At 37.0% G+C, this 26,947-nt stretch overlaps 1 protein-coding gene and 1 long non-coding RNA gene across 3 annotated transcripts in view; both read right to left on the reverse strand.

The window, feature by feature from the left end:
* The window catches only part of dipk2aa (divergent protein kinase domain 2Aa), a 31,487-nt gene extending 26,000 nt beyond the window's left edge, over window positions 1-5,487 (reverse strand). Inside the window, exon 1 of one of the 2 annotated variants that reach the window (XM_059564034.1) lies at window positions 4,597-5,487. In XM_059564034.1, the coding sequence (XP_059420017.1) occupies window positions 4,597-5,250 (654 nt within the window). In that variant the 5' untranslated portion in view covers window positions 5,251-5,487. The remainder of the gene's footprint in view (window positions 1-4,596) is intronic. The other variant, XM_059564035.1, reaches the window with a different exon arrangement.
* LOC132155193 (uncharacterized) overlaps window positions 1-26,947 on the reverse strand; it is a 530,067-nt gene that overhangs the window by 226,301 nt on the left and 276,819 nt on the right. The gene's annotated exons all lie outside the window — the stretch shown is intronic.

Here is a 26,947-nt window from a genome sequence, read left to right on the forward strand (position 1 = left end):
CTGCTTTTCTCTTCTTTCTTTTTTTGGCTCCGGAAAGATATCGTTTGGATGCCATTTAATTTCAAAATGAAATAGCACCAATGTGCATTGCATAAATTAGAAATACGTCGATCAAAAATAGCAACCAGACCTATGACGTTATATAACTTTAGACTTATTTAAGACACTTTCTCGAGTATATATCGAAAGGAATTTACAGAGATATGTGGCTAAGTGGAATATGTGGAATCTGTACAAGGAATACGTTAAGACATTCTAGTTCACCCAATAGCCTATTGTGGGAGGTGTTATGCTAAATAGTGTTGTGCTGCTGTGTATGTTTCTAATCTTTTTTCCGCTTTTATTTAGACAGTTTATTATTATTATTATCGCTTTCAGCTATTTGTCATGTATGAATTATTCAGAAATATTCTTTTAATAAAATATGTTTTGTATTTTGCTCACCGTCATTGTGAATTGTATCATGTTTAATGGGGTCTGTGCATTACAAAAGTGTTATAATTGACATATGACCACTCGTACTATACGTGGACATTTGAAATAATAAGACAGTTAAAAATGCGTGACATCATTCGCGGGGCCCTCAAATCAAAGTGGGGCCCCAGGCGACCGCCTGTATCGCCTGTTGGACGGGCCGGCACTGCCCAGCATTGTGTCAGTGTGAAGCAATGTTGTGTAGTCTGTGCCAAACCAGATAAAACTGGATACATTTGTCAACGTTCGTTATGTTTTCTGTTCTGAGAAAACTTGCATGGAGGGAAACTTTATTAATGAAATTAAGGTTTGTATTACATTGCATTCCTATCAAATTATCACTGTACTGTATATACAGGAAAACATTGTAATCTCACATTTCCCTCGTTTTTTTTTTATTTATTTATTTTTTTTTATGTACATCGTAGCTAACGTCTGCTTGGAACACTAGCCTTTTACGAACACAGCATACACTGGTTCCACACTCAAAGCAAATGACGCATCGGTTCCACCATGCGAGTTTAACCTCTGCCAAACAAATGTGTGACTAGTGCTGAAACACAATGTTATTATGTGCTACAAAATTTCTGTGCACTCAACTGACTACAATAAGAGTGCTATTGATCTAGTGCGCCATTGTTGAGCCAGTGTTGGGTGTAACATGTTACTAAGTAACGGATTACTATAACTAAATTACTTATCCACTGTAAAAGTAAGGGATTGCTGTACATTTTTAGGTAATTTAATTACAGTTAATTATACAGTACTTTCTGCTATCTCTGCAGAATGATGAATGTTACAGTCTAGGAATGTTGTTTACTGACCTTGTTGTTGATGTTTATATAGTTCTAGGCAATAAGAATTTAGTTTATAAAATATCAGAATGTTGTTTATATACTTTGTGGTGATACAAAGCATATGTGCATGAATGACACATTATTATTTTTATTTTATTTAATTTTTTTAGGAGTAGGCAAAATAAGTATGATTGACTACCAATACACGTACAGTACAGTATGTCACTGTGTATGAAAAATGGCACCCCTTGTTTTGAAAAGTTTAATCTTTAGCCTAACTTTTCTTAAGCATTTCTGTTATTCAAATATTTTGAAGAGTAGCCTTATTCTACTTGATAACCAAAAAAGGTTATTTTTTACTATTATTATTTAATGTTTAAGTATTACAGTTGTTTTAAAGCTAAAAGGCTAAACTATACATTGTTTGACTCAAACTAAAATGAATATATATATATCTGTTTTTGATGTAACTTTTATATATACTTTTATATAAATATATATTGTATTAACTATTCCTGTCCTATATATATAAAACTTATTTTATGTAAAATCAAAAATATTTAATAGGTTCACTAACCCAGCCAGGGCAGGAGTTAGGGGGCCGGGGCCCCTGGTCTTGAGGTCATGTTTGGGCCCGACCTATACTCTAAAAACGCCTAGAAAATCATTATGGAGTAACACACACACACACAAAAATGCTTTGAGGTTCATGTATAGTACAACTAATATGCAACATGTCTAGCCAAGTAAAAGTTTAGATGTAATATTAAAGTCATTATAATACAATAATCAGGATGTGTTCTCTCAGTTGAGAGATCAAAACCCTGAAATTACAAGGAGCAAAAAAAGTTAGTTTTATACAAAAAAATTTGTCATAACCAATATGTGTCCTCTTACAGTATGTCAGATTCTTACATTTAATCATATTCAATCTGAATAAAAACATGTTGCCTATTAACAATCAAATTAAATCACTATCAATGAAATGCATACATAGATTCTTTATAATGTTAAGTTTAAATATAACATTTTAATGTAAAAATATTTAATGATTGCAAAAATTAAATAATAAGCTACTTTTTTAAATGTGAAACTATGACAGGCGGTGAGCGGCAGCGAGTAACTGTCTTAATACTTAAATCAACTTATTCGTTTCACTTTACAAATGAATGTACTTACATGTATAGCCTGACTGAATAATTTACTCACATACTGGTAAAAAAATAATAATAATAATAAAATTATAGCATGAATAAGCAAGTCGCTTTGGATAAAAGCATCTGCTAAATGCATAAATGCATTAATGTTCATGTAAATGTACTCATCAGTGTAGTGCTGAGCAATCAAACACTGTGTTGCTCAGAGATGCCACATTTCTGCCGTTTGTTCTATATTCTTTTTGATAAGAGTTAAACAGAATTTTGTGTCTGAAAGTTTCTCAGTAGTTGTTTATTGTACATTTGCGATCATGCAGATAGTCAGAAAAACATGACTCTTGTTTGTGTGATAGGTTAACTCCTATATCATAAGCTTGTCTTATAAATACAAAAAAATCTCATTAAATGGCTATTTATTTATTTTTTATTTTTTTATGACATTCCTGCACCACCATGTGTGATGGCAGTGAGACAGGAGAAAGTGCTCAACTCCACAGATTGCATCATTTAGTGGAACATTAATATAATATAGAATCATCCTCTGTAAAGAAATGAGATGTGAAGATATGAGAATTTATCAGTATCTTTCTAAATATGTGCTCTTTTGGGCTAAAGGCTTAATGGAGCTGTTTAAAGTATCTATGTGATCACAAATTAATCAGCGCAGTAACAATTCAATATGTGTGACCTCCTTCTATGTGAAATAATCATAACTAGCCAACCAAGTTTATGCTGTTTGATTATGGCCTCAAAGGTGGTAGTTGGAAGCTGTTAGCCCCGACTGGCCATTTAGCCCTTGTGTGTGCAGTGAAAATGCGGCATAATGATTTCTTACTGCCATATAACCGAACAAATCAAACAAATGTATACAGGCAAAGGTGGGACCCATAGGCTGCCGCCCAGGCAGGCCCAATGGTAAGTCCAGCTATGAACCCAGCACTATGTCAAAAAATAAAAAATAAAGAAAAAAAAACAGCAAATGGGTTAATGTATAAAACCCAACAAGCTGGGTTAAAATAGCCCAGCATGTGTTCTGTCCAATGCTTACCCAGCTCTGGTTTGCCAAATAACCCAGAAATGGTTGTTTTTAAACCAGCATTTTTAGAGTGTGGCAGATATTATTTGCACCTCAGTATTGTTGTAGTAGTGTAGAGTGCAAATTATTACATTTACACTCTTAAAAATTCTTTTTTTTTTTTTTCTTTGTTTTTACCCAAATTCTGGATTTATCCTGTTGGGTCCAAACACAGCATTCACCAGATCTACACTTAAAGTGATCAATGCGCCGGCCCCATCCTGGAAGTTTCTCCACCAGCCAAACGAACCATTGCTGAAACACAATGCGGCTTCGCAGTTTTATCCAGCAAAGTTTCTGTGCACTCCACTGACTACAACAGGAGTGCTATTGATCTATTGCACCATTGTTACAGCTGTGGTTGTGCTATGTGCTTTATGGGTTGAAACTTAAATGTCTGACAGAGAAGATAGCAAGAGGTAAACCTGTTTTTGATGTAACTTTTCAAACATGAATATAAGAAAAAGTCATGATTGTAAGTCATTTAATGAACTGGAACAGCCTACTGATAGCAGTTTTCTTTTGACTGCTTTTGCTGCTCCTGACTTGATGTTGAATATATATATATATCTATATTGTATATGAACTGTTCTTGAAAACAGTTCAAAAGTCAGCAGTCCACGGCAGGTCTAAACCAGCCAAGGTACGAGTACAATAACATACTCAAGACTTCATTTAACTATCGCTATTGACAAAATCCCAGAACATATAAAGATATATATATATATATATATATATTCATAAATATTACACACACTTAAGTGGAAAAGGTTTATTATGCTAAAAACATGTTTTGGACAAAAAAAAACTGTCAGAACAAAATGCCACCTCTGTTTTTTAAAACTTTGCTTATGGAATAACAAATGCCCTTGATTTATGTCTGAAGGAATTCTTCAGGACAAGCATGCTGTTGCCCAAAGCCACCAACAGACACAAAGTATCTATTATTGACACAACCTTGTGCAGAGCTTTAAAATATGCAAAGAAGCATCGTTAATCCCTTTAACTTCCAAGCGGGCATCAGACACAGTGCTTCAGCATCAAAAGAAAGGTTCAGCAACTTGAAAATGCATTTAGAGAAGTGTGTGGATACCTGCAGCACAAGCGGCTCAGGGTTGAACGCCAACGTCATCAGCAGCTGCATCCGTTCAGTGTCCTTAAGGTTCTTCAGCAGGAAGCTTCCAGAGTCCTTGGTCTCCGCGTACCTCCTGACCACACGGTCAAGAAGCCTCTGCGAGGGGCAGTGCACCAGATCCGACCAGCCCTCCACCACCTCTGGGGTCAGCAGCCTTACGTCCCCGTTTAGTTGGGCGAACTCCGTTTTGTACATACCCTGAATGAGATCACAGCGAGGCCTTCCAGTGGCCCGTTTGCAGATCTTCTGATCGATCTCTGCAAGCTCTTGGTTGGAGCCCAGGCGTTTGAGCACGACCCTGCGCGTTCCTTCCCTGGGTTCTCCATACTGAGCAAAATAAACGTTCTTTACATTGAAAAAGTCTAGGAAGCGCAGACGACCCCACATCTCAAAGGTCACCTGGCCGTTCATGAACTTCCGGCACCAGCTAGTGCCGAAGCAGGCCGGACACTTGTTGAGGCCGATGAATCGCCGGTCGGTGAGCTCGTTCCTCTGGAATGAGGCGAATAGGTTGTGAGTGTTCATCAGCAGGATAACAAAAAAAGCTACGATGAAGAGGAACTTGCCGCACCGGTAGACGCGGCCAAATTTGAGTGACAGTATCCGCAGCATGCTGACTGGCAGCAGCGCACTGAGAGTGAGTGCAGTTAATCTTTGTCAATGTGTCTGTTCCATGATTGCTATGTGTAATATATCATCCCCATCAAGTTCACATTAGTTAGATAGTGCTCCATAGTGGCAGCAGTGTTGCCTGGTAAACTCATCGGTTTCACGAACCCCTCTCACCATGTTTTACAGAAAGGCTTTCTGGTTTTACATCGCGTTCCCATTAAACTGCCACATCAGGATCCCATTACCTGAAACAGATAAATGAACTCAGATTAATAAAAGCAAATTAAGCTGTAAGTGTAATAATGACATTATAAAATAAAGCAGTTATAAACGATTCTTTCACACAGTTGGCATTTCAGAGGTATCTGCCTGGATAGTTCACCCCAAAATTTCATCATTTACTCACCCTCATGTTTTCCAAACCTATATAATGTGCATTCTTCCTTGGAACACAGAAGAAGATATTTTGAAGAACATAGAAAAAGTTAAAAAATAAACGGTTTGAACACCATGATTGTGAGTAAATGTAAACTATTCTAATTGTTCAGTGAACTATCCCTTTAAGAGAACAGATTGTACCAAGATAAAAAATAGGAAAAAAAAATTGGGAAAATATATGCACAATCAATCTTCATGTTAGTAATATGTCAGTTTGTATGCGGTAACATAATATAGCCAAACCTCAGCCTAGTGGGGACGGCAACAGGAAGTGGGTGTTGTTAAAATATTTAAATATCAGTGCTCAATCTATAACTCTGCTTAATGTGATTTATTAAAGCTTCAAATCCAGTGATGTATGTTTTAAAGCATTTAACTTCAGCAGACGGCTTAGAAAAAGACAGAATTACACAGCGAGAGGTACATTTGAAGTAAGCAGCTTGTTTGAAATTCTAATTTGTTAGCCAATTAGAATAGTTCACACAAACATCTCTAATACAAAAATATACAATTAATAAGTGCTGATAAGACACTAAAATGTCATTGATGTAAAGCATAAACTGTTGCTCAAAAAAGAAGAAGAATCCTTCCAGATGAATGTGATAATAGGGTTCTATAAAAATCTAGGCATGGTTTTGTTCATCATCTTTCACCTCATAAAAGATTCAGCATAAAGAAATACATTTACAGCTTAGAATACGAGCGAGTGCACTTAACGTCACTGACCTTTTTTTAATGAATTCAGTTAAATGAATGCATAAAAGGAACCCGCAAATCAAACCTGAGCAATCTTTTAAAATATTTTCAACTATGAGGGGCAATAATGTAAAATCCTACAGTATAATTATATTCATAATTACATAAAATAAGAAACATAACTTACAAATAAATAAATAAAAATCAGTTACAGTCGCTAATATGGAGCTCAGTGTGAAACTGCTTGCCTTTCATGATGAGATATAAAATGAATAAAATTTTGTATTCAATAAAAAAATGATCAGACACACAACGTGAATCACAGGAAGTGGCTTCAGTGGCATCTACTTATATACTCTATATTTTACCAAAAAAAAAAAAGGTGGGCGAGGTTTGGGGAGGGGGGGTTGTATGTGCTGTTTAGAATGTAGAGAATAGTACAGTCAATTTGCAAGTGCAGCAGATAACCCAGACAGTTAATGCCATGACTTTTTATTTCTGCTCTGATTTAAGAATTTTTAAGGACTTAAGGGGATAGTGATGGTAGCCAATGATATATATATATATATATATATGTATGTATATATATATAAATGTATATGTATGTATGTATGTATATATATATATATATACTTATATATTTTTTTCATTCTTTGAAAATCAATGGCTACCATCAACTGTTCGGCTACCAACATTCTTCAAAATATACATTGATCTATGTATTTTTTTTTTCTTTACCCAAAGGTTAATAGATACTGATTATTTTATCTGATTATTTTTAAATAAATGTGCACGCTGTATTAAACTCACAATGCTTGTGACAGCTTTGCTAATTAAAATAATAACTGTAATCTGCAATAAGTCTTGGCACATTAAAAATTATTATATTTTGGATATTTTTGCACTTTTTAATAATGAATTTAATAATGCAAAAAAAAAAAAACAAGAAGTGAGACAATCAGAAAAATGGCATCAAAAAGCAATAGTAGTGGAATCCAATAAACTTTCACAAGTATGCAGCCAAATTATTAGCATGAAAACATCATGTTGTAGGCTGATGGTTTTTCATGGGGGTTTTTTGAGGCTCATTTTCTACCTCTCCCTCAGCACTTTATTTGCAGGGGAAAGGTAAAAAAAAAAAAAAAACTCATCATGGAGAGAGAGCTCAGATAACTACACAGCCTTCTCACCAGACATGTTTTCCATACCGAAAAAGACACAAAGCTCTCGCAGCTCACAACTTTTAAGACTTTGTGTGAAGTGCAAAACTTCTGCTGAAGGGATAAGGCACACGAACGAGGGGTAAACAGACCTGGAAAACGTCTGGCAGATGGTGAAGGCTTTCAAGATGATTCATCAACACCAGTTTCAAAGCTTCACAACAAACCTGGGCTCCAAAACTAAAACAAACCCAGTTTCTAGTTAAACATATTGAACATTTACCCTCACAAATGCATTTAAACAATGATGTTTGAGAATTCCAATGAGCCCCTTCATAAGAAAACACAAAAAACAACGCTTTTTATTCTTACTAAAATGTGTCAAAAGTATCTTATTAGCATCTCACTCACTTCAGAACTAACATGTTAACTTTAATTAAAAATGCAAAAGGGTCCAACATAACCTCGATTTAAAGATATTAGTAGGTGTAAATTAAACATTAATGTCCTCAAAATAGCAGAACTCTTCTCTATCAATGCTTAAACGATGTGTGCTGGGCCATTCATTGTCTTGCATGCTGCTTTAAGTAGCATTTCTCTGTGGTACTGAGAATGAAAAACCACAGTTGTCACAGTTATTGACCGTTTAAGTCAATAATGTTTGATCACACGACATGGCAGTGTCGTTATGCTGTGAGTACAACCCAACCAGATAAAGAGCTATAAATTATCCATGCTGTGCATGTAAGATGCCACACAGAACAGGAACCAACCGTAAATGTGAGTAGGGCAGATGTCATCTTGCACTTTACACTGTTATGACTGATGGCTGTACTGTGAGAAAGCAATTGTGGTGACCTACATGAACCACCCTTAAAGGGACAGTTCACCAAAAAAAATAATTAATTAAAGCTCTGTCACCATTTAGAAAGCCTAACTGTCAGTCCAAACTCATAAGGTATACAATTTCTGTCTAACACACAAAAGTTGTGACAAATATTAATACTGCTTACCTCCATGCAATGAAAATGAATAGGAACCACCAAGGGTTATCAAGGCAAAAGAAAAAAACAACAACACAGTAAAAGCATAACGAAAGTAGTCTATTCGAATCATGCACCATATTCCTAGTATTCTAAAGGAATAGGATATATTTTAGTGAAAAGACAAACTAAAATTAAGCTATTTATTAAAAAGATGCAGTCACCATTCACATATGGAATACTAGTTAGCCTACTATAACTCTATGAAAGACATAAACATATCATTCTTTGTTCCAGAGACGAAAGAGAGAAAGACTTAAAGCAACATGGTATGTAGACAATTTTTTTTTTAGGTTAACTCTCTCTTTAACAAAACAAAAAAAAAAAAAACAGAAAAAAAACCTGGACCACTCATCCGATGTGTCTTTCACTTCTAGTGACTGGTAATATAATAAATTATGTTTTCTTACTCGGCTTCCAGAACTTATCAGACTGTGAAACAGCTCTGAGAAACTTGACTTGAGCTTGTTTGACAGCTGCACCAGGGGAGTATTTTCGTGCTGTGTAGTTCAACTGTTAACTTTGTAACGTTAGATATTACCATAATACTCACTTGAGACGTCTGGACGTAATACAAAAGAACATAACCGGTTTAGGTTCTTATTACAAATGAATCACTGTCACACACACACACACACACACACACAAAAACTTTACTTTGTGCTTTAAACTATATGACCAGCTTGACCGCTCAAACTCTGACCGCTGAAGCCGTGAAGACGCATCATATTGCGGACAAAATATCAAACCAGCAGGTAAACAAGAGGAATGAGACAAGTAAAGTAATGCACTCAGGAACTGTTTTCTGACTTTCTTTGTCGGTATGTAAACGACAGACTTGTGTATTTGATGTAGCTACTTAAAGTTACAAAAACACAAAACCAGTTAACGAAATGCATTGTTTATCTAATCATTTTTCACGGCTGGTGGTCTAAGAAAAACACGATATATCTGAATGTTCATTGTAGTAGTAGTAATAATAATAATAATAATAACATGCTTGAGCGATTTGTTATTCATTTTCTCCAGTCCAAAATAGAAAACTTTCTCGTTTAATTCGCTTTACTAGAGAACAGCAATAAACTGGAGTTACTTTCTCCGTCTCGATGCAGAAGTTCCCAAGTTCATTCAAAATTAATGGTAGAAACATTGCAAATATAAAAATAATTAAATGAAATGATGACATGCAAATACCCAAACCTACCAAATAAAAACGTGTGAAATTCCTGGTTTATTCCAGTGGCTCGAGGAAGCTTCGTTGTCGATTTATGAATTCCTGTCTCTTACCAGCAGCCTTTCGCGTCAACGCTTTCCCACGTTTCTATATGCTGCGTGCAATATTGTTTTTTCTCTATCCCTTTACATTTCCCAAGGGTTGTCTTCTCAATCTCGAGACAAGTTCAGTCTGCGAGCGCTGAAACAGCTGCACAAAAGATCCGACTTCGCGGATCTGCTTTCGTATTTACGACCCTTCTGGTCAGTTTACGTTACTGGTTACTAGGTGATCGTGTTTGTAACTCCTCCCCGAAATCTAGAGCGCTGCTCTTCGCGTCCTCGTGTTCAGGAGTAAGTGCATCCTTCAGGTGTAAAGTGGCTTGGTTCTATCCAACAGGACCCTGACCTGCATAAAGCCTGGGGTCATCTTATAAGAAAAAGAAAAATCTGTTTAATTGTGGAGAGCTGCTACATTCGAACAGTCTGTCAGATCTTAGGTGAAAATGAAAATAAGTGAATGTTATTTGAGTTGAACGCCCACATTACTCAAACAGTTGTAAGCGAAATTGCAATTGATGAGAGTGAAGAGATTGAAAGCCACTTCTGTCTATCGCTTCATCCCACGCAGTTATTTTCAGTTTCTGTGAAAACGTGAACATTCATTTCCTTTTATTTATGCATGGAAAATCAAACAATAAGCTACGAAACCCCATAAGCAAACTCAATTTTTGGAATGTATACAATTTAGTAGTATTATTTTACACAGTTTATGACTTGACTTTGAATGAATATGCAAATAGCTTTACCTATAATCCGTAATATTTGGCTCCGTTTAACCTTATATAAGATTATTTAATGAAAGTATAACGCTGATTAGGCTACATTAGCAAACACATTTTTGAATTTTATCAAATTTAATATGATCATTTTGCACATTCTATGACTAGACCATTAATGAAGAGAAAATGCAAATATAGCTTTGAATAGTGGGCTCGGTTTAAACATCTCAGATTAATTCATAAACTAGAAATTTATCAAATCCATTCGCTCCTCATTACAAGATAAATAGCCCTCCACCAGATATCAGTACTCTGGTGACATCTAGTGGTAGGCTATTTGTTGACTTTATTTTATGAATAAATTGATGTTATACTGTGAAATGTCTTTGGACACTTAAGCCACACATAAACATTGTGGACAATGTCAAATTCCATTGGTTAAAACATCAAACTCTTAAATTCCAAGAACCTAGTGTTTTGGATTTTTCTCTGTTTATTTGTACTGTTTGTTGTTTCTTTTGTAGGCTACATTAAATTGTATTTTTGTTGTGCACTTGTAGATAGTTGACCACTGGACTGTCTGTTTTGGCTCAGTAATTTTCACCTTGTTGTGAAGTGACCCATCATTTTTTAACATTTTTATGGACACTCATTACGTCCCCAAGTTAGCTGGTGGTGCTTGCTTTATCTCACTCTTCAAACAAATTATTTTATATTATATATTTATATTAAATTTATGCATTTAGGAGACCCTTTTATCCAAAGCGACTTACAGTGCATTCAGGCTATCAATTTTTACTTATCATGTGTTCCCGGGGAATCGAACCCCCAACCTTGCGCTCAATTACAATGATGGACATAAAGACTTACTGAAGAGTCATGTGGCATTGAAGACTGGAGCACTAGCTGATTAAAATTCAGCTTGAATCAGTCGGCCCATTCGCCTCTGACCTCTAGCATCAACAAGGCATTTTCGCCCACAGGACTGCCGCATACTGGATGTTTTTCCCTTTTCACACCATTCTTTGTAAACCCTAGAAATGGTTGTGCGTGAAAATCCCAGTAACTGAGCAGATTGTGAAATAATTATATATATATACTATTATTATTAATAATAGAAATTACAATATATTATAAAACCATGCAGAGAGAGGGGTGAAAACAATATTAATAAATACTATAAAAAATAATAGTAATGAAAGGGGGGTGGGTTCTTTACAACACTATTAAGGTTCTATATAGTACCTTCAAAGCATGGTTCTTTTTAGAGCCTTATAAAAATGGTTCTATTTAGCACCAAAATTGTTTCTGCTATTGTTACAAGCCTAAAAGCCTTAATCTGGTACTGTTTAGAACCATTTTCATTAAGTGTGCCTTTAAAATGCACACTGTACAAATTAAATAGACTTAAGGGAAATATGAATTAATTGAATAAAAATGTAAGTAAGTCAGCTTGGCAATAGATGCCATGAGTCAAAAATTATTTCCATGGTACAGCATATACTCATAAGTTGTTTTCTTTTCTTTCTGTATATATTTGTGATTGTCATTTTAACAATGCTGCCAATATGATGATCCAGCATCCAAATCCTAACCCTTAAAACCTTCACATCTCTGAGTAAGAGTGAGTTCTGCCGAGGCCATTTGGTGAATCTCTTTGGCCATGACCCAATCAGGAGTCATTAACCTGATGTTCCAGATGAGCAGAGACAAGAACGATAAGAATATCATCCCATTATCGAGTCCATTAAGAGAGACAGAGGAGGGAGAAGATCCATGCCGTCTGCAGTCAAATTTCATTCACCACTAGCGCACAGAGATATTTAGTCGACAGACGAGGCAAACCACTCACATGCACACACTCTGCGAGCGCAGAATCATTATCCCTTGTCTTTAAGGTTACTTAAAACCAAAGCCATTTAGCAAACAGATTTTAAATACAGACAGAAACATAATTCAAATTACTATATTGTATTTAAATGATTATATTGTGAAATACAGTAATATCTTGATAAATTTTATTAAATATTATTCCATTTAAAAATATTTAAAAACGTATACCTGTGATGGAAAACTGAATTTTCAGTCTTCATGATCTTTCAAAAATCATTCTAATATGCTGATTTGCTGCTAAAGAAACATTGCTTATTATTGTTAATGTTGAAAACTGTTGCACTGCTTCATATTTTTTGTGGAAACCATAATACACTACCATCCAAAAGTTTGGGGTAAGTTAGTTTTTTTTTTTTTTTTAATAAAGAAAATAAATTATTTTCTTATAAAGCCTGGAGTAATGACTGATGCAAATTCAGCTGTGTCACAGAGAAATACATTACACTTTTAAATATTACATTAAATTAGAAAACATTTTTAAAATTGTTTTAAAAACATTTTAAAAATATTTTAAAATATTAATGTCATAGTCACGCCAGGCTCTTCCACCACTTAACACACTCAATCACCCAATTATTAACTAGGCACACCTGTCCATCATCTCACCACGTCCTCAGAACTATAAGAGCACATACTCTGTCACATTAGTGAGTATGTTTACATGGACAACAATATTCCGATATTAACATACATATATAAGCACCTGTATCTTCTTCGGCTCAGATCTACTGTATACTGCCAGTCCCATTTTCAACCAGGCGCCCCACTGGGTCTAGTGGATGGAACAGGTGGTCCCACTTAGCGGCAAGGACTAGAGCCCTTTCTACGGCTGCATCTCCCTGCTTACCAAGACACCATCAGGCTTGAGCAATTCATCCAACTCTCGAACATAGTTGCAAATCAAGTCAGAGGATGTTTGGAGGAACACCTATGCCAACACCTACCTCCATGTCTGCGCAAGACAGAATATCCTTACACTCCAGAACTAACCATCGAACCCTTGCAGATCGTTCCAGTGATTCCAGTGAATAATACCCCCTTTTTATCCTTCTGGAGATCCTCCGTCAGACTCGAGACCGGTGAGTGGTGCAGGTGTTGCGCATTCTCATTAACTCTGTCAGGGTATTGTAAATAACCTCTTTAATTGTGATGTTCTTGCCAGCCCACTAGGGGGACTCAATGAGTACTGAATAGACAAGTGACATGTAAGCGAGTAAGCGACGTTCCTCATGTAAACAAGCCAAATGCAGTACGGTTCTACATGGCTCTTCAATAAACTAAATAGAGAAGATTAATGCCTCCTTGCAAATGCATATAAGACATGGTGTCAGAAGTGTAAAGACAAGAGAAGAGCAATATGTCGAAATTTAATCCACCAGAAAGTTTTAACTTTGATCGTCCAGCAGAGTGGCCAACATGGCGGCAGAGGTTTACGCGCTACAGGACAGCTACAAAACTGAGCAAAGAAGATAAAGAGGTAAAGATAAGCACTTTAATATATGCCATGGGCATTGAAGCTGAGAACATTTTCAAATCGTTCAACTTCTCAGCAGAGGAAAGTGCTGAGGATTACCAAACGGTGCTTGGAAAATTTGATGAATATTTTCTTCCGAAAAAGAAGATGATACACGAGCGGGCGTGTTTTCATCAGAGAGTGCAGAGGCCCGGGGAAAAGGCTGAGTGCTACATCAGAGCCCTCTACGAACTCAGTGAAAATTGCGAATTTGGTGGAAGTCGAAATGAAAATATAAGAGACAAAATTGTAGTTGGAATTCGGGATAAAGAGCTTTCTAGGAAGATGCAGCTAATGACAGCACTTACCCTGGAAACTGCGGTGCAGATGACGCGGCAGGCCGAGGATGTCGTGCAGCAGATTAGCCAGCAGGAGGGTCAGTTGATGTGCAGCGTGCAAGAGGTAGCCTCCAGGCATTCTTTAAAGGCGGGAAATCATCCCTGGACGAAAGAGAAATACAAAAGAGCTGGTGAGAAAAGAAGAGAGGATACAGAAAATGAGTGTGGTAGGTGTGGTAAGACAGAATACAAAGACATCAGAAAATGCCCAGCAGCAGATACTGAATGCAGAAAATGCAAAAGAAAAGGACACTGGGCGAAATGTGCAAATCAAAAACTGTGAGACAAGTGATGGCAAAAGAAGTGAATGAAGAGAGCTTCTATCTGGGCGCAGTGAGTAATAAAATTGAGTCAGAAGAAGCTAAATGGACTGTGTTGCTTAAGATAGGTGATACTCCAGTTAGTTTTAAGATCGATACGGGAGTGGATGTTACCGTAATGAACACTGAGATATATGAAAAACTTTGTCCAAAAGCTCAGCTCCTTCATTCAAACATAGCACTAGACAGCCCTGGCGGGTCACTAAATTGCATCGGACAGTTCACTGGAGAGGTGGAGTATAAATGCAGAAAGTAGGCCATTACCGTGTACGTGGTTGCCGGTGGGACTGTCAGTAACCTTCTTTGCCGGCAGACAGCTGCTGAGATGGGGCTAGTCAAAAGAATAGAGCAGATAGCCATAGTTTTTGAAGGTAGCTGTACAATGAAAACAGAGCCAGTAAAAATACATTTGAAAGAAGGCACAGAGCCAGATGCAGTACATACGGCACGGAGGGTACCATTACCACTGCTTCCTAAAGTTACAGCAGAACTGCGGAGAATGGAGGAACAAGGTGTTGTAGAAAAAGTCACACAGCCTCCAGATTGGTGTGCACCCATGGTACCGGTCATAAAGCCTAATGGTGTCGTCAGAATTTGTGTGGGATTAAATAAACTGAACGATAACATAAAAAGAGAGAGAGATATGCTTCCCACAACGGATGAAATTCTAGCTAAATTAGCAGGGGCAAGCATCTTTACATCATTAGACACAGCGTCAGGATTTTGGCAGATTCCATTATGTAATGAGAGCAGCTTGCTGACAACGACAACGTGGGGCACTATTGCTTTACGAGGCTTCCATTTGGAATCAGCATAGCTCCGGAAATCTTCCAAAGAAAATTGAACAAGCTCCTTATTGACATGGAAGGAGTTGCTGTATACATGGATGATGTAATTGTGTACGGGAAGGATCGGACAGAGCATGATAAACAACTGGAAAAGGTGCTGAAAAGGATGGAAAGTGTGAGCCTCAAATTGAACAGAGACAAGTTTGTATTCAGGAAAGCAGAGCTGAGTTTCCTTGGCCATGTCATGGATGCACAAGGTGTCAGGACAGACCCTGTAAAGGTACGTGCAATAAGTGAATTGCAAGAGCCAGAAAATTTAAAAGAGTTGAGGAGGGCATCAGGCCTCATAAACTACATGGGTAAATACATCCCAGACTTGGCAACGAAGGGAGGTCCTTTGTAATAGCTGCTCAAAAATGGACATTCATGGACTTGGGATCAATCGCAGAAAAGTGCATTCAAAACACTTAAAAGCTCACTCACAAAAACTCCAGTCCTGGCACACTACGATATGGGAAAAGAAACAGCGGTGGCAGCAGATGCTAGCAGTTACGGTATTGGCGGGGTTTTGCTGCAAAAACATGACGACAGCTGGCAACCGGTCGCGTACTGTTCTAGAAGACTGACTGATTCTGAAACAAGATACGCCCAGATTGAGAAGGAGGCGGCGTCCGCTCACAGTTCCCACGATCCGGGTTGCACTCACAGTTCCCCCAACGTGGCGGCGGCGTTCGCTCACAGTTCCCCCTTGGCAGCGGCGGCGGCGACCGCTCACAGTTCCCCCTTGCCGGCAGCGGCGGTGTTCGCTCACAGTTCCCCCTTGGCGGCGGTGGCGTCCGCTCACAGTTCCCCCTTGCCGGCGGCGGCGGTGTTGCTCACAGTTCCCCCTTGGCGGTGGCGTCGTCCACTCACAGTTCCCCCTTGGTGGCGGCGTCCACTCACAGTTCCTCTGGGGCGGCAGCAGCGGCGTCCGCTCACAGTTCACCCAAGGCGGCGGCTGCCACTCTGGGTGCCCCTGGGGCGAACCTTTATACCTCTTTCTCCAGGCACTCTTCCATTACACGGGCCTGGCCCTCCATCCCTCCCCCTGATCCACCTCTGTTTCGCCTCCCTCCGTGATTTCTAACTTTGGAGTGTCTGGAATCCACTCCTTAAGGGAGGGGTTCTGTCACAGTCCTCTGTCTTTCTGTCACTGTCTTTTGTGAGTGTTGTGTTTGTTTTGGTGCCATGTGCTTTTGTCCTGTCTCTTTTCTTACCCTGCCTGTACCTCATCTTGTTACCTCATCATTGTTTTAGTTGCTACACCTGTGTTTCTCCCTTGCTCCCGGACTCCTTTACCTTCACTTTGCACACCTGTCTCTCAATCACACACACAGCTGTTGCTCATTGTTATGGACTATATATTCTCCTCTCTCACACCACTCTGTCTGGCTGGATTGATTGTTAATTGTTAGATGTTGATAGTGTTTGCATTTTGCCTTTTTCCTATTCTGCTCTTGTCCTTGATTCTGTTCTGTTTTGGCCTTGTTTTTTTTTTGTTCTTATTAAAGTATAACTTCCCTGCATTTGGACCCAGACCCTGTTCTTTCTTTGCCGGCCCGTGACACGTTTCACAATGCATATAGTTGCAAAGCATCTTTACAGAAAATTTAAGTTTCTACAATATATTTAATAATAGCTTATAAAAGTTAAAGTTAATGTCCATACGGCAGAAATGTCCAGTAAAAATCAAGCAGTTAGTTAATGCATGTAATTAAACAGACAGTGAACACTGTTAACAGCAATGATTATATGTTGCAAAACTTTGGTGGTTTTGTATGCATGTTTGTATGTAGGTTGGCATCAGAGGATTTCTGAGGGGTTGGCATCATCTCTTCTCATGTGTTCGGTCTTTTCAGGTGTTTGTATGGGCTGGATCCCGATTGAAGATTGTGTAATTTCTAACTAACTAACTAAGCACAAATTATGTGTTCAACCCAATGTTAATTGCAGTTGATCAGATCTAACTGAAACACCACGGTGGCTGGGGCAAAAAGCCAATTAATAAATCAAATATGAAAACCACAAAAAGTGCATTCGACAAATAAATCCTAAATAAGGACTGGTGAGCTAACTAACTTAAACTACCACCAACTCAAGAGTCAAGAAAACTTCCTATCTCCCGAGGAAGAAATCAAACACAGTAAAAGTCTTCCGGGTCAGCTCACTTACCCATGCTTTCTATGTACTTGGTGGTCACTAAACAGGCAATCACTCACCATCCTTAAACAAAAGAGAATAAGGAGAAACAAGACTAAAAGCAAACACAAAACAGAGTTCCCAGGGCAAGCCACCATTGAAGTGCCAGCTGCTCTTAAATAGGTAGAGGCTTCAGGTGTTAGTAATAGTCTCTGCCCACATCCAATTACCAGCTGCACTCAGGAAAGGAAAAAAGAGAAAGAGCAGGGGCTCGTAACACTAGATTTAAACAGAAAGAGAATGTCTAAACCCCGAACATTATCAGGAAAACTATTCCAGAGTTTGGCAGCCAAATGCGAAAAAGCTCTACCTCCTTTAGTGGACTTTGCTATCCTAGGAGGGGGATGGATTGTAGCATGATAGAAGATTAGTTAGGTTTGCCAGTGCTAAACCATTTAGGGCCTTAAAAGTAAGTAGAAATATTTTTTACAAAATGTAATAAATGTACAAAAGTGAATCTTTTGAAAAGGTATTAACTGGGGTCTGTGAAAAAATATTTGAATGAAAGAAAAAGATGTTACCAAATAGGGATGTCAAACTTAAGATGTGAATTCAGTATGTTTAATGCAATAATCCTGATCAAATGATTAAAGTGTAACTAAACCCCTGCTCAGAGCCTGACTCCGCCCACTGACAATATTTGAAAAATGCTGAAAAGTGGGCAGATCACAACGGAGATAGAGGGGACGAACCTAGGGCGGGGCTGAGCGAGAGCGGTGTGAACATGAGACCTGCAGTGACGGATTGATTGACAGCTGCTGTCAGAGACACTAAAATGGAGAGTGACTGTAATGACGCAAGAAGCTTTGCAACAGAGCGATCATTTGAAGTAGAGGACTTTTCTCCCCCACATTCACCTGAAGTGGAGGGTGTCGAGGTGTCTGTTCATATCAATTCGAGCCGCTGGCTCAAACTGCGGTCTTACCTCCCGCACCGCGTCGCTTTTCAGCGCGAGCTGTGTGGAGAAGCCCATTTCCACCTCCATTGCGTTGGAGAAGCAATCCCGTGTAAAACGCAGTTTGCACACTCCAGCTCTAGGCGGGAACTCGCGGTCTTCCAGCCCAAGTGCATGCAACCACTGGCGCTTAATTTTAAAGTCTGCTGGTAAACTATGCAGTGCAGCAGTGCTGTCACAACCAGCAACACACCTCCGTACCATCCTGACCACTGTACTAAATACAGATAAATCTACGCTAACTTGAAGATCTAAATAACTATATAATTGCTATGCTAAATAGATGCTATAATAGTCTATTCTGGTCGTTACCAATACTCGCAATTCCAGCTCCTGACTCACTACAGTGATTTTGATGGTTTTTCCAGCTCATAAGGGGCGTGGTGAGCTGGAAACTGCCTACGTCACCTGCCACCGCTTACGTCACTTGCCACCGCAACATCCAATAGGAAAAATCAACTGCAGTAGCCACCGTTCAACCTGAAGAGGGCAGCACTCAGACGTTTTTACACCATATTAAAACACTTTATACTCAAATGTTAAAAAAGTTACTCGAATCAATGAACAGCACTAATAAAGCCCCATTCTTACAGATCATTAAATAAAAAAAGTTGGTTTAGAGTTTAGTTACTCTTTAATATTTGATGATATTATACTGTTTTTCTGCTTTCTAGACAATTAGTTTACACAAACAGCCATATTTAGTCTTGGTTGATTTGATACATTTCTCCAAATGTGTAATGGATGTATTAACACAGCAAAAAAGCACACTTTTTACTTTTTGGCCAAACTGTTTAATTTACTGCATAATGAAGCACAATATTTTATTCTAGCAAAGCATGAATAAATCAATACTAACATTACAAGCGTGTTCACACATGAAGTGTGTTCTCTGTTGATTTGAACACATTCAGCTGAAAGCACACAATTGCATGAATGAAAAATGTCATGAAGTTATTTCATGAGTGTATAACAGCATGTTTTATATAATAATATGTTCTAGTGTTCTATAAATACACTTTTAAAAAGATGATTCTTTAAAGGTTCAAATGTCCTTTACACGTGGCAAAAGTCCTATTAAGAACCATGTGCCTGGAGAATAATTTTTGCTGAAATTGTTCTTCGTTTTAGAGATTAGGGTTCTTTATTCCTGCCTTTTTTCACCTTATAACACTTAAAGTCTTATTATTATTGATATTCAGAAGCTCAGCTATTCAACTACAAAGACTGTCCACACACTCAACAAATACATTTCTTTCTTAATGTATATAAATGTTAACTTTAAAATTGTGACTTTAACAGAGATAATTAATTAATTGTCCATACTAGATTTTTTATAATTGCTATGATCTTCAAGTGTTTCTATTTTGTGTTTTACTTTTTGAATTATAACTTATTCATACTTACTTGCAGTGTACACTAGATGGCGCTACATTTCCAATGTTGAGAGATGCTTGCTAGATTAGGATTTAAAGCCTAATCATTTCCATAAATGTTGATGGACACAGAATTGCAGACAGTTTTATACTTACTGTTTTTTTTTTAAAGAAAATACATTTAGTATTAGTATTATTACGCTTGCTTAAAATGGCTCCACTGCTTCTGAAATGTGACCTCTGTCCCAAACCAGAGGGATCATCGGAGGGTGATATTTTAACACCTCCCACATTCTAAGTTAATTAAGGCATGTAGTCTTACCACTTCTGTGTTGCATTCCTTCACTGTGCAGACTATAGAGGCACGCAGATAAGCAGAGATCACATCAATAAGTGAAAAGCAATTACTTGGAAGATATTTTTTTTTAAGGGCATGTATAGCACCTATCACTTGGCCAGAGTTCAATGTCCTCTAACTGTGAGCAGTTGACTTCATTGACACCAATCTTAGAGCAGGTTTTATTTAGATTTTTTCGGACCTATAGGATTTTTCAGGCAAATGCTCAGTATCTCTTAAAATAGGTTAAGTCGCAAAGAGCTTTTCATGAAAAGACAGACAGGAGTATATTCCCTTCTTACTGAAAAGGGACTATTCTAAGACTAGCTGATGGAAAGGGCTGACCACATAAAACTGAAATAGAAACAAGAAATAGACCAAAAAGGCACACTATACTCAGTCCTCCTAGCCTCCAGACTTCTAAAGATTTGGCAGGATACAACCATGGCTCTAATGTTCCATGGAGAATTACTGGACATAAGTTTCTTTGTCTGAAAATATGTCTGTGTCATAATCCTCAGAAGATATGGTTTGAGGTATTTTTAAGAAATGGTTGCAATATAGACTAAAATATTTAGCGCTTTTATGGAAGTGTAAGCATTTAAATCTTTTGGATAACCCTTGAAAATTAAGGATGAAATAGAAATGCTCTTGCTTTATAAAAAGCCTAGCCTAGATCAGATATTAAATTAATATCTCATTTCAATCTGATTGTGCTATGGTACTGCATTTTGTGCTCAATTTAAAGTAGTTTTGAACATATGTAAGATGGTACATGTTTTTTTAAGGGTTGAGACTGAAATGAAAGAAAAGAGTCGACTAATATAATCATTATATCACTATTTATATTTACCTCAAATGTTTATGATCACAGAACAGAGAAATGTTTTATTATATCCAAGGGATGCATTGTTCCCTGGGGTGGATGTATCTCAGAGTAATTTCAGTGCATTAAATGTCTGGTTCAAACATAAAACATTGTAGGTATACTAACCTAGAGCAGACTTTCACCAAATCTTGGTATCCAGGCCTTCAGTTTTGTAGCAATGGGATTTTTCCTTTTATCCAAATTATGCAGAAAAATAGAAAAAAAAAATCAGCCTCATGTCATCCAAGGTGTAGATTATTTTGTCTTCCTCATCAGAAAAGAGATTTGTAATCTAGCATTATGTTATTTGGTCACCAGTGGATGCTCTGCAGTGAATGGGTGCCGTCAGAGTGAAAGTCCAAACAGCTGATAAAAACATCACAATAATCCACGAGTAATCCACTTGACTCCAGTCCACAAATTAACATCTCGCATGTTTCTAATGAACAAATCAGGCATTTTAACTTTAAACTACCACTTCTTGCCAAAATATCCATAATCCATAATAACACTTCCTCCTGAGTAAAGTCCATCCCCTGTTGTCCTCTCACGTATAAACCCACCAACATATTTGTTTAGAACAGTTTTGAACTGTTTCGTTTGTAAACGCCGCTTGATCTGTGCATCTATCTCTCGTTATTCAGATGAGAAGACTTTTTCATTGGGGAATTCTGGCGGCACCCATTCACTGCAGATGTTTTTAGCAAATGCTCACTACACTATTCCTTTAACTGACAGTGCTGTGATATCTGCTCACTTTACCATAATAAAGAGACACTGGTTTCATTTTAGAGGAGACTTTTTCATGTAGTTTACTACTGTACATATATAAGGTTTATACATCAAGGCTGACAAAGACAAGAACAATAACAACAACAAATACATGCAGATCATGCTCCATACCCAAGGGCTGAGCCCTGTTGACAGCTTAATGGCTGTCAGCTTAATAATTTAAATTAGTTCACAAAATGTGCTGTAGTTGCTTTGTTGCCTGTAGATTAAGTCTATTATCAAGAGCTTTCAATTAAAGCTAAGTGCCCCTCTCCTCTGAGCCTCTGTTTAAACTCTTTCACTATATGCTGTCTTGCTCTGCATTCACCATATTGTGTATCCCATAGCAGGCTTCAAAATCACCCTGTTCTTTCATTTTTTTATTTATGCATTAGCCTTGCTTGATTTTAGCACTTCATTTTATTTCTGTGGTGCATTTAATCTGAGACAAATAAGTCTCCACTGAACATTTTCCCCCATTACACAGTTTACAAAAAAAAAAAAAAAAAAAAAAAAAAAATAGAACATGAATGAAATGCATTTATGAGAGATAAAATATAAATAAAACAGAATAATACACTCTGGAGTAGCATGTATACACACACATATACACAACAGATTCTCCATCGCCGAAGGAAAAATAGAGCTTGAAGATTGTCAGGCAGATTGAAACGAATCAAGAAACACAGCTAACCATAACATGTGACAATTGCTTAACTGAAACATGATCTGATGACCAATCTTTCATTGTGGCAACAAAAATAGTAGTGTTGTGACAACCAGAAATGTTTTGAAATGGATTTGTTTCCACTACATAACTTCCTGAGGTTGCCAGTAAGTTACTACGACATTGTGACAACGTTGTAGATCAATAGTTGTGTCATTTTGATTGTATCCATTATTCCATAATAAGGGTAGATATTCTGTAGTTTAACTTATTTATGTCCTATCTATGAACTCATTTAAATGCTTTTTCATCAGCTAAAAATAATGAATGCATTGGTGTCCTCCTGCTAATATTCTAGATACTGGATAATAGCAGGACACAAGGTGCAGGAAAAAGCCCACAATGATACAATCACTCAAGCTGTAAGGATAGATTATCTAAATGGGTATAGGTGGAAAGATTAGAGACAGACAAGTACTGACTCAAAACATCTCAACACTGTGAGGTAACAATGAGTGATAGTGTTCTTTCTCAGTCTGATACAATAGGCTACTCTCAGGCCAGTACCATATGACCAATATCAACAATTTTGTAACAAACCCATTGTAAATGTTTTATTGAAAGTATAATATATTAAATGCAATAAACAAATCATGAAATGCTGTTTAATATGAAGTGTCTGTATAATATGTGTTATTTGATTTATTTGCTGAACTTGTTTTGTTGAGGCCTTGTCTAAACAGGCCAATAAGACACTATTAACTACTACTCTTCCCTTTAATTACACAAATGACTCATTAAAAAGTCTATGAATTTATAAAGCTGATCCAAGATCATTTAAATCTCAGCCTTGTTTACTGAAACCATGTGACTTTGGAAATTAGATACATGTTCCACAAGGCTGGTTCAAAACAAATGATTTGCAAAAGTTTGAAAGTGCTTCATAAGCACTCTTCATTTCATATTTTCCATCTACTTACAACATTTAAATAATATGATCAACCATTTGATAACTTTCATAGTTGAAAATGATGTCAAACACCACAAAAATGTATAAATAACACATTTAGCTCAGTCATTGTATAAGAGTGAAACAACTTTGTGTCTTTTCTTTCTCATGACCCCACCTTGATGTTTTTATGTGAGGTTTCATCCTGTCAGTTCAACTGTATCGGAGGTACCATACCTACTAACCTCACATAAATGCTAGAAAGCAGCGATATTACTTTTACTCGTAGTGCCAGTGCCAGACAACAGCAACAGATGAGCAGAAGATCCTGGAGAAACACCAAGGCTGGAGATGGAACAGAAAGAATGTGGCAAGTAGAAGCAAGCCTGTGACATGACAGCTTGAGATCAGCTTCCAAAAAAAAAAAAAAAGAAAAAAAAAAAAAGAAACAGGAAATGTTTCATTCCAGATGAGCTAAATATAAGATGCACCATCTACATTATACTCATACTCAGAATCAAGTAATTTCAAACACAGACAAGAGTGAAATGATGCAACAAAGTTATACTTAGAATTTAAATGACGCCATTTTCAACTAAAAACCACTTCTTATGTATCGGGTGCCGTTTGTAAAGCTGCTCATGCTGAAAATAACAGCAACATTTTGTCACATTTAGCTTCAAACTATGTTTAAAAAACTGGTATGAATTTTTGACGGTCACTTTTTAGCACATTTACAACAATATTTGTCAACTTAGAGATATTTTAAATAGTTAAACATAAATATTAAATGTTAAACCTAAATGTTAAATGTTAAATCTAAATGCTAAATCTAAATATAAATGTTAAATCTAAATCTAAATGTTAAATCTAAATCTAAATGTTAAATATAAATGTTAAATCTAAATGTTACATATAAATCTAAATGTTAAATCTAAATGTTAAATCTAAATCTAAATGTTAAATCTAAATGTTAAATCTAAATCTAAATGTTTAATCTTAATGTAAAATCTAAATGTTAAATCTAAATCTAAATGTTGAATCTAAATGTTTTGGTTGAAACTAAATATTTAGCTAATATGCAAATTCAAAATGCCGGAAGTGCCAAAATAAAAGCTCGATGAGGTCAGTGTGTGTTTAAAGCATCGTGTTAAATAAGGAACGAATAAAAATCATCTCATCCGAGGAAATTGACTCTTGGACATGGATTATCGTGATAATGACTACCTAAAATAATAAACACGTTTGGAGAAACTGTATTTGAAGAGTACGCTAGTGTATGTAGATATTAATGTTAGGGAACAATGTGAGTGATGTGTACTTTTAGTAGGAAAACATCTGCTCCACACTCCGGAACAGAAGAGGGCGGTATTGCGCCAATAAGCTGGATGCCAACCGCCGTTAAACTGGGAAGAAGACGAATTTGACGGCTTGCTGTGAGTTACAATGGTGAGAATATATTTTTTTCACGAAATAATTATTTAAATTTAAGAGTACAAGTTATTTTCATACAGTGGTATTGATTTTGGAGTTAATAATCTATTAAATCTAAGGTGTAAAGTCAGCAACATATAAGCAAAAGGTGTAAAGACGCTATCCTCCGGTTTCACAGGCAAGACTAATTGAGCCATGGCCTGATCCTGGCTTAATCTAAACCCTGTTTGTTACTTACATAATACAGCATATTTGTGATTGTTCTGTAAAAACACGTTTTATAATGAATACATTAAGTACACGACTCAAAAGTGGATTTATATAAACCATATATACATCTTGAAGACTATTACTAAATGTCTATAATCTGACAGGATAGTCTTTGATAAGTATTACAGGTGAGCACATTTAACAGACATGAAACAGGCATCTGAGTTCACTCATTGTTGTCAACACTGCTTTAGATGAGTGTAAGTCATGTAATCAAACAAATCTACATAAAGTAACTAAACACAGGTTATCTATTTTATTTGTCCATTTGCAATATTGATAATTTTAGAAACATTTGTGTTGGATAAAAAGCGAGTTACATCATTTACTAACTAAACATGCAGATGCAGTATATCACAGATAAATCACAGAGGAGACTGACTCTTGTCTGGATGTTACAGGAACAGATTATGTTTATCTGCTGTAGAGTGACGGATGAAGGAATGCTGCCATCAAAGGATTTGTGTAAGTACACTACAAAAATAAATGAAACATTTTTATTAGTGTAATTTCAAAGAGTTATAACAGCACTTTTCTTATTGTTGATTTCTGTGCATTTGCTGCAGATCTTTTGTGGTGGAGCAGGACCTGCAAGGAAAGGGGAAAAAAGGAAATACCTGAAACAAAAGAATAAAGTAATGACTTTTTTTATTGTGTGTGTGTGTGTGTGTGTGTGTGTGTGTGTGTGTGTGTGTGTGTGTGTGTGTGTGTGTGTGTGTGTGTGAGTTTGTGTAGGTTATGAAAATGTGTGCAGACTGGTGTGTGCACTGAGGATGGAGAAGTCCACTGCAGCATCCAGAAATGGTCCAGAGATATGGATGAGATGCTCCATCACTCCAGCTCTCACCAGGACCAGATGCTGCTGTTGCCCACTACAAAAATAATAAATTAATGCATGTACTTGTAAACTATGTGTAAATGTTTTAAAGGTAGTGGTGCTCGTGGAGAGCAGGCACACGATTGTTTGGAGCAGACACAGCAGTCAGATTGTCCTGCACGTGTTCTTCTGCTCTCGCTTCAAGGTTGTGTGGTTCAGAGAGCCGACATCATGGTCTTCCTCATCCTGTTGCTCAACGACATCCGCGTTGAGAAGAGTGAGACTGTGAAGCACAGCGCAGCAGCAGAATTGGCACAGCTGTGTTGAGATGATAGTAAGATGTGGGGTTCACCATCTGTAAATACATGATTGTTAGAACAGTAAGTTTGAATGAAGCTTTGTATCATGTGTTGTTGACTTGTACATGTATGCATTTATTGTGATGCTAACATTTATACATTCTTTTAATCATTTAAACATGTTTCTTGTTGTCAGTAAATAAAATATAAATATTTTATCTATTCGTGTATTAATTGCTTGACTGAAAACTGATGCATTCACATTAACTGCATTAGTGTATATTCATGTATAGCTATGTCATGACAGAAAATACATTTTGCTTCTTTTACTAAAATGTTATTTTAAGGAAAAAAATGTATATAATTATTGGTTGGCATTTATCATTATTATTGCATGCAAGTGTTGGGGTGGGCAAAGGATGCAGTTCATTATGGGGTAATCTTCATTTTTGATTAGTAATACTTACATTTAAAATCATCAGTCTTCTCCAAAGGTGAGATCTTCGAGCAGCTGTTCGACGTGTGCAGACATT

Source organism: Carassius carassius, chromosome 12 (assembly GCF_963082965.1).
Source record: "Carassius carassius chromosome 12, fCarCar2.1, whole genome shotgun sequence".
Classification (NCBI taxonomy): domain Eukaryota; kingdom Metazoa; phylum Chordata; class Actinopteri; order Cypriniformes; family Cyprinidae; genus Carassius; species Carassius carassius.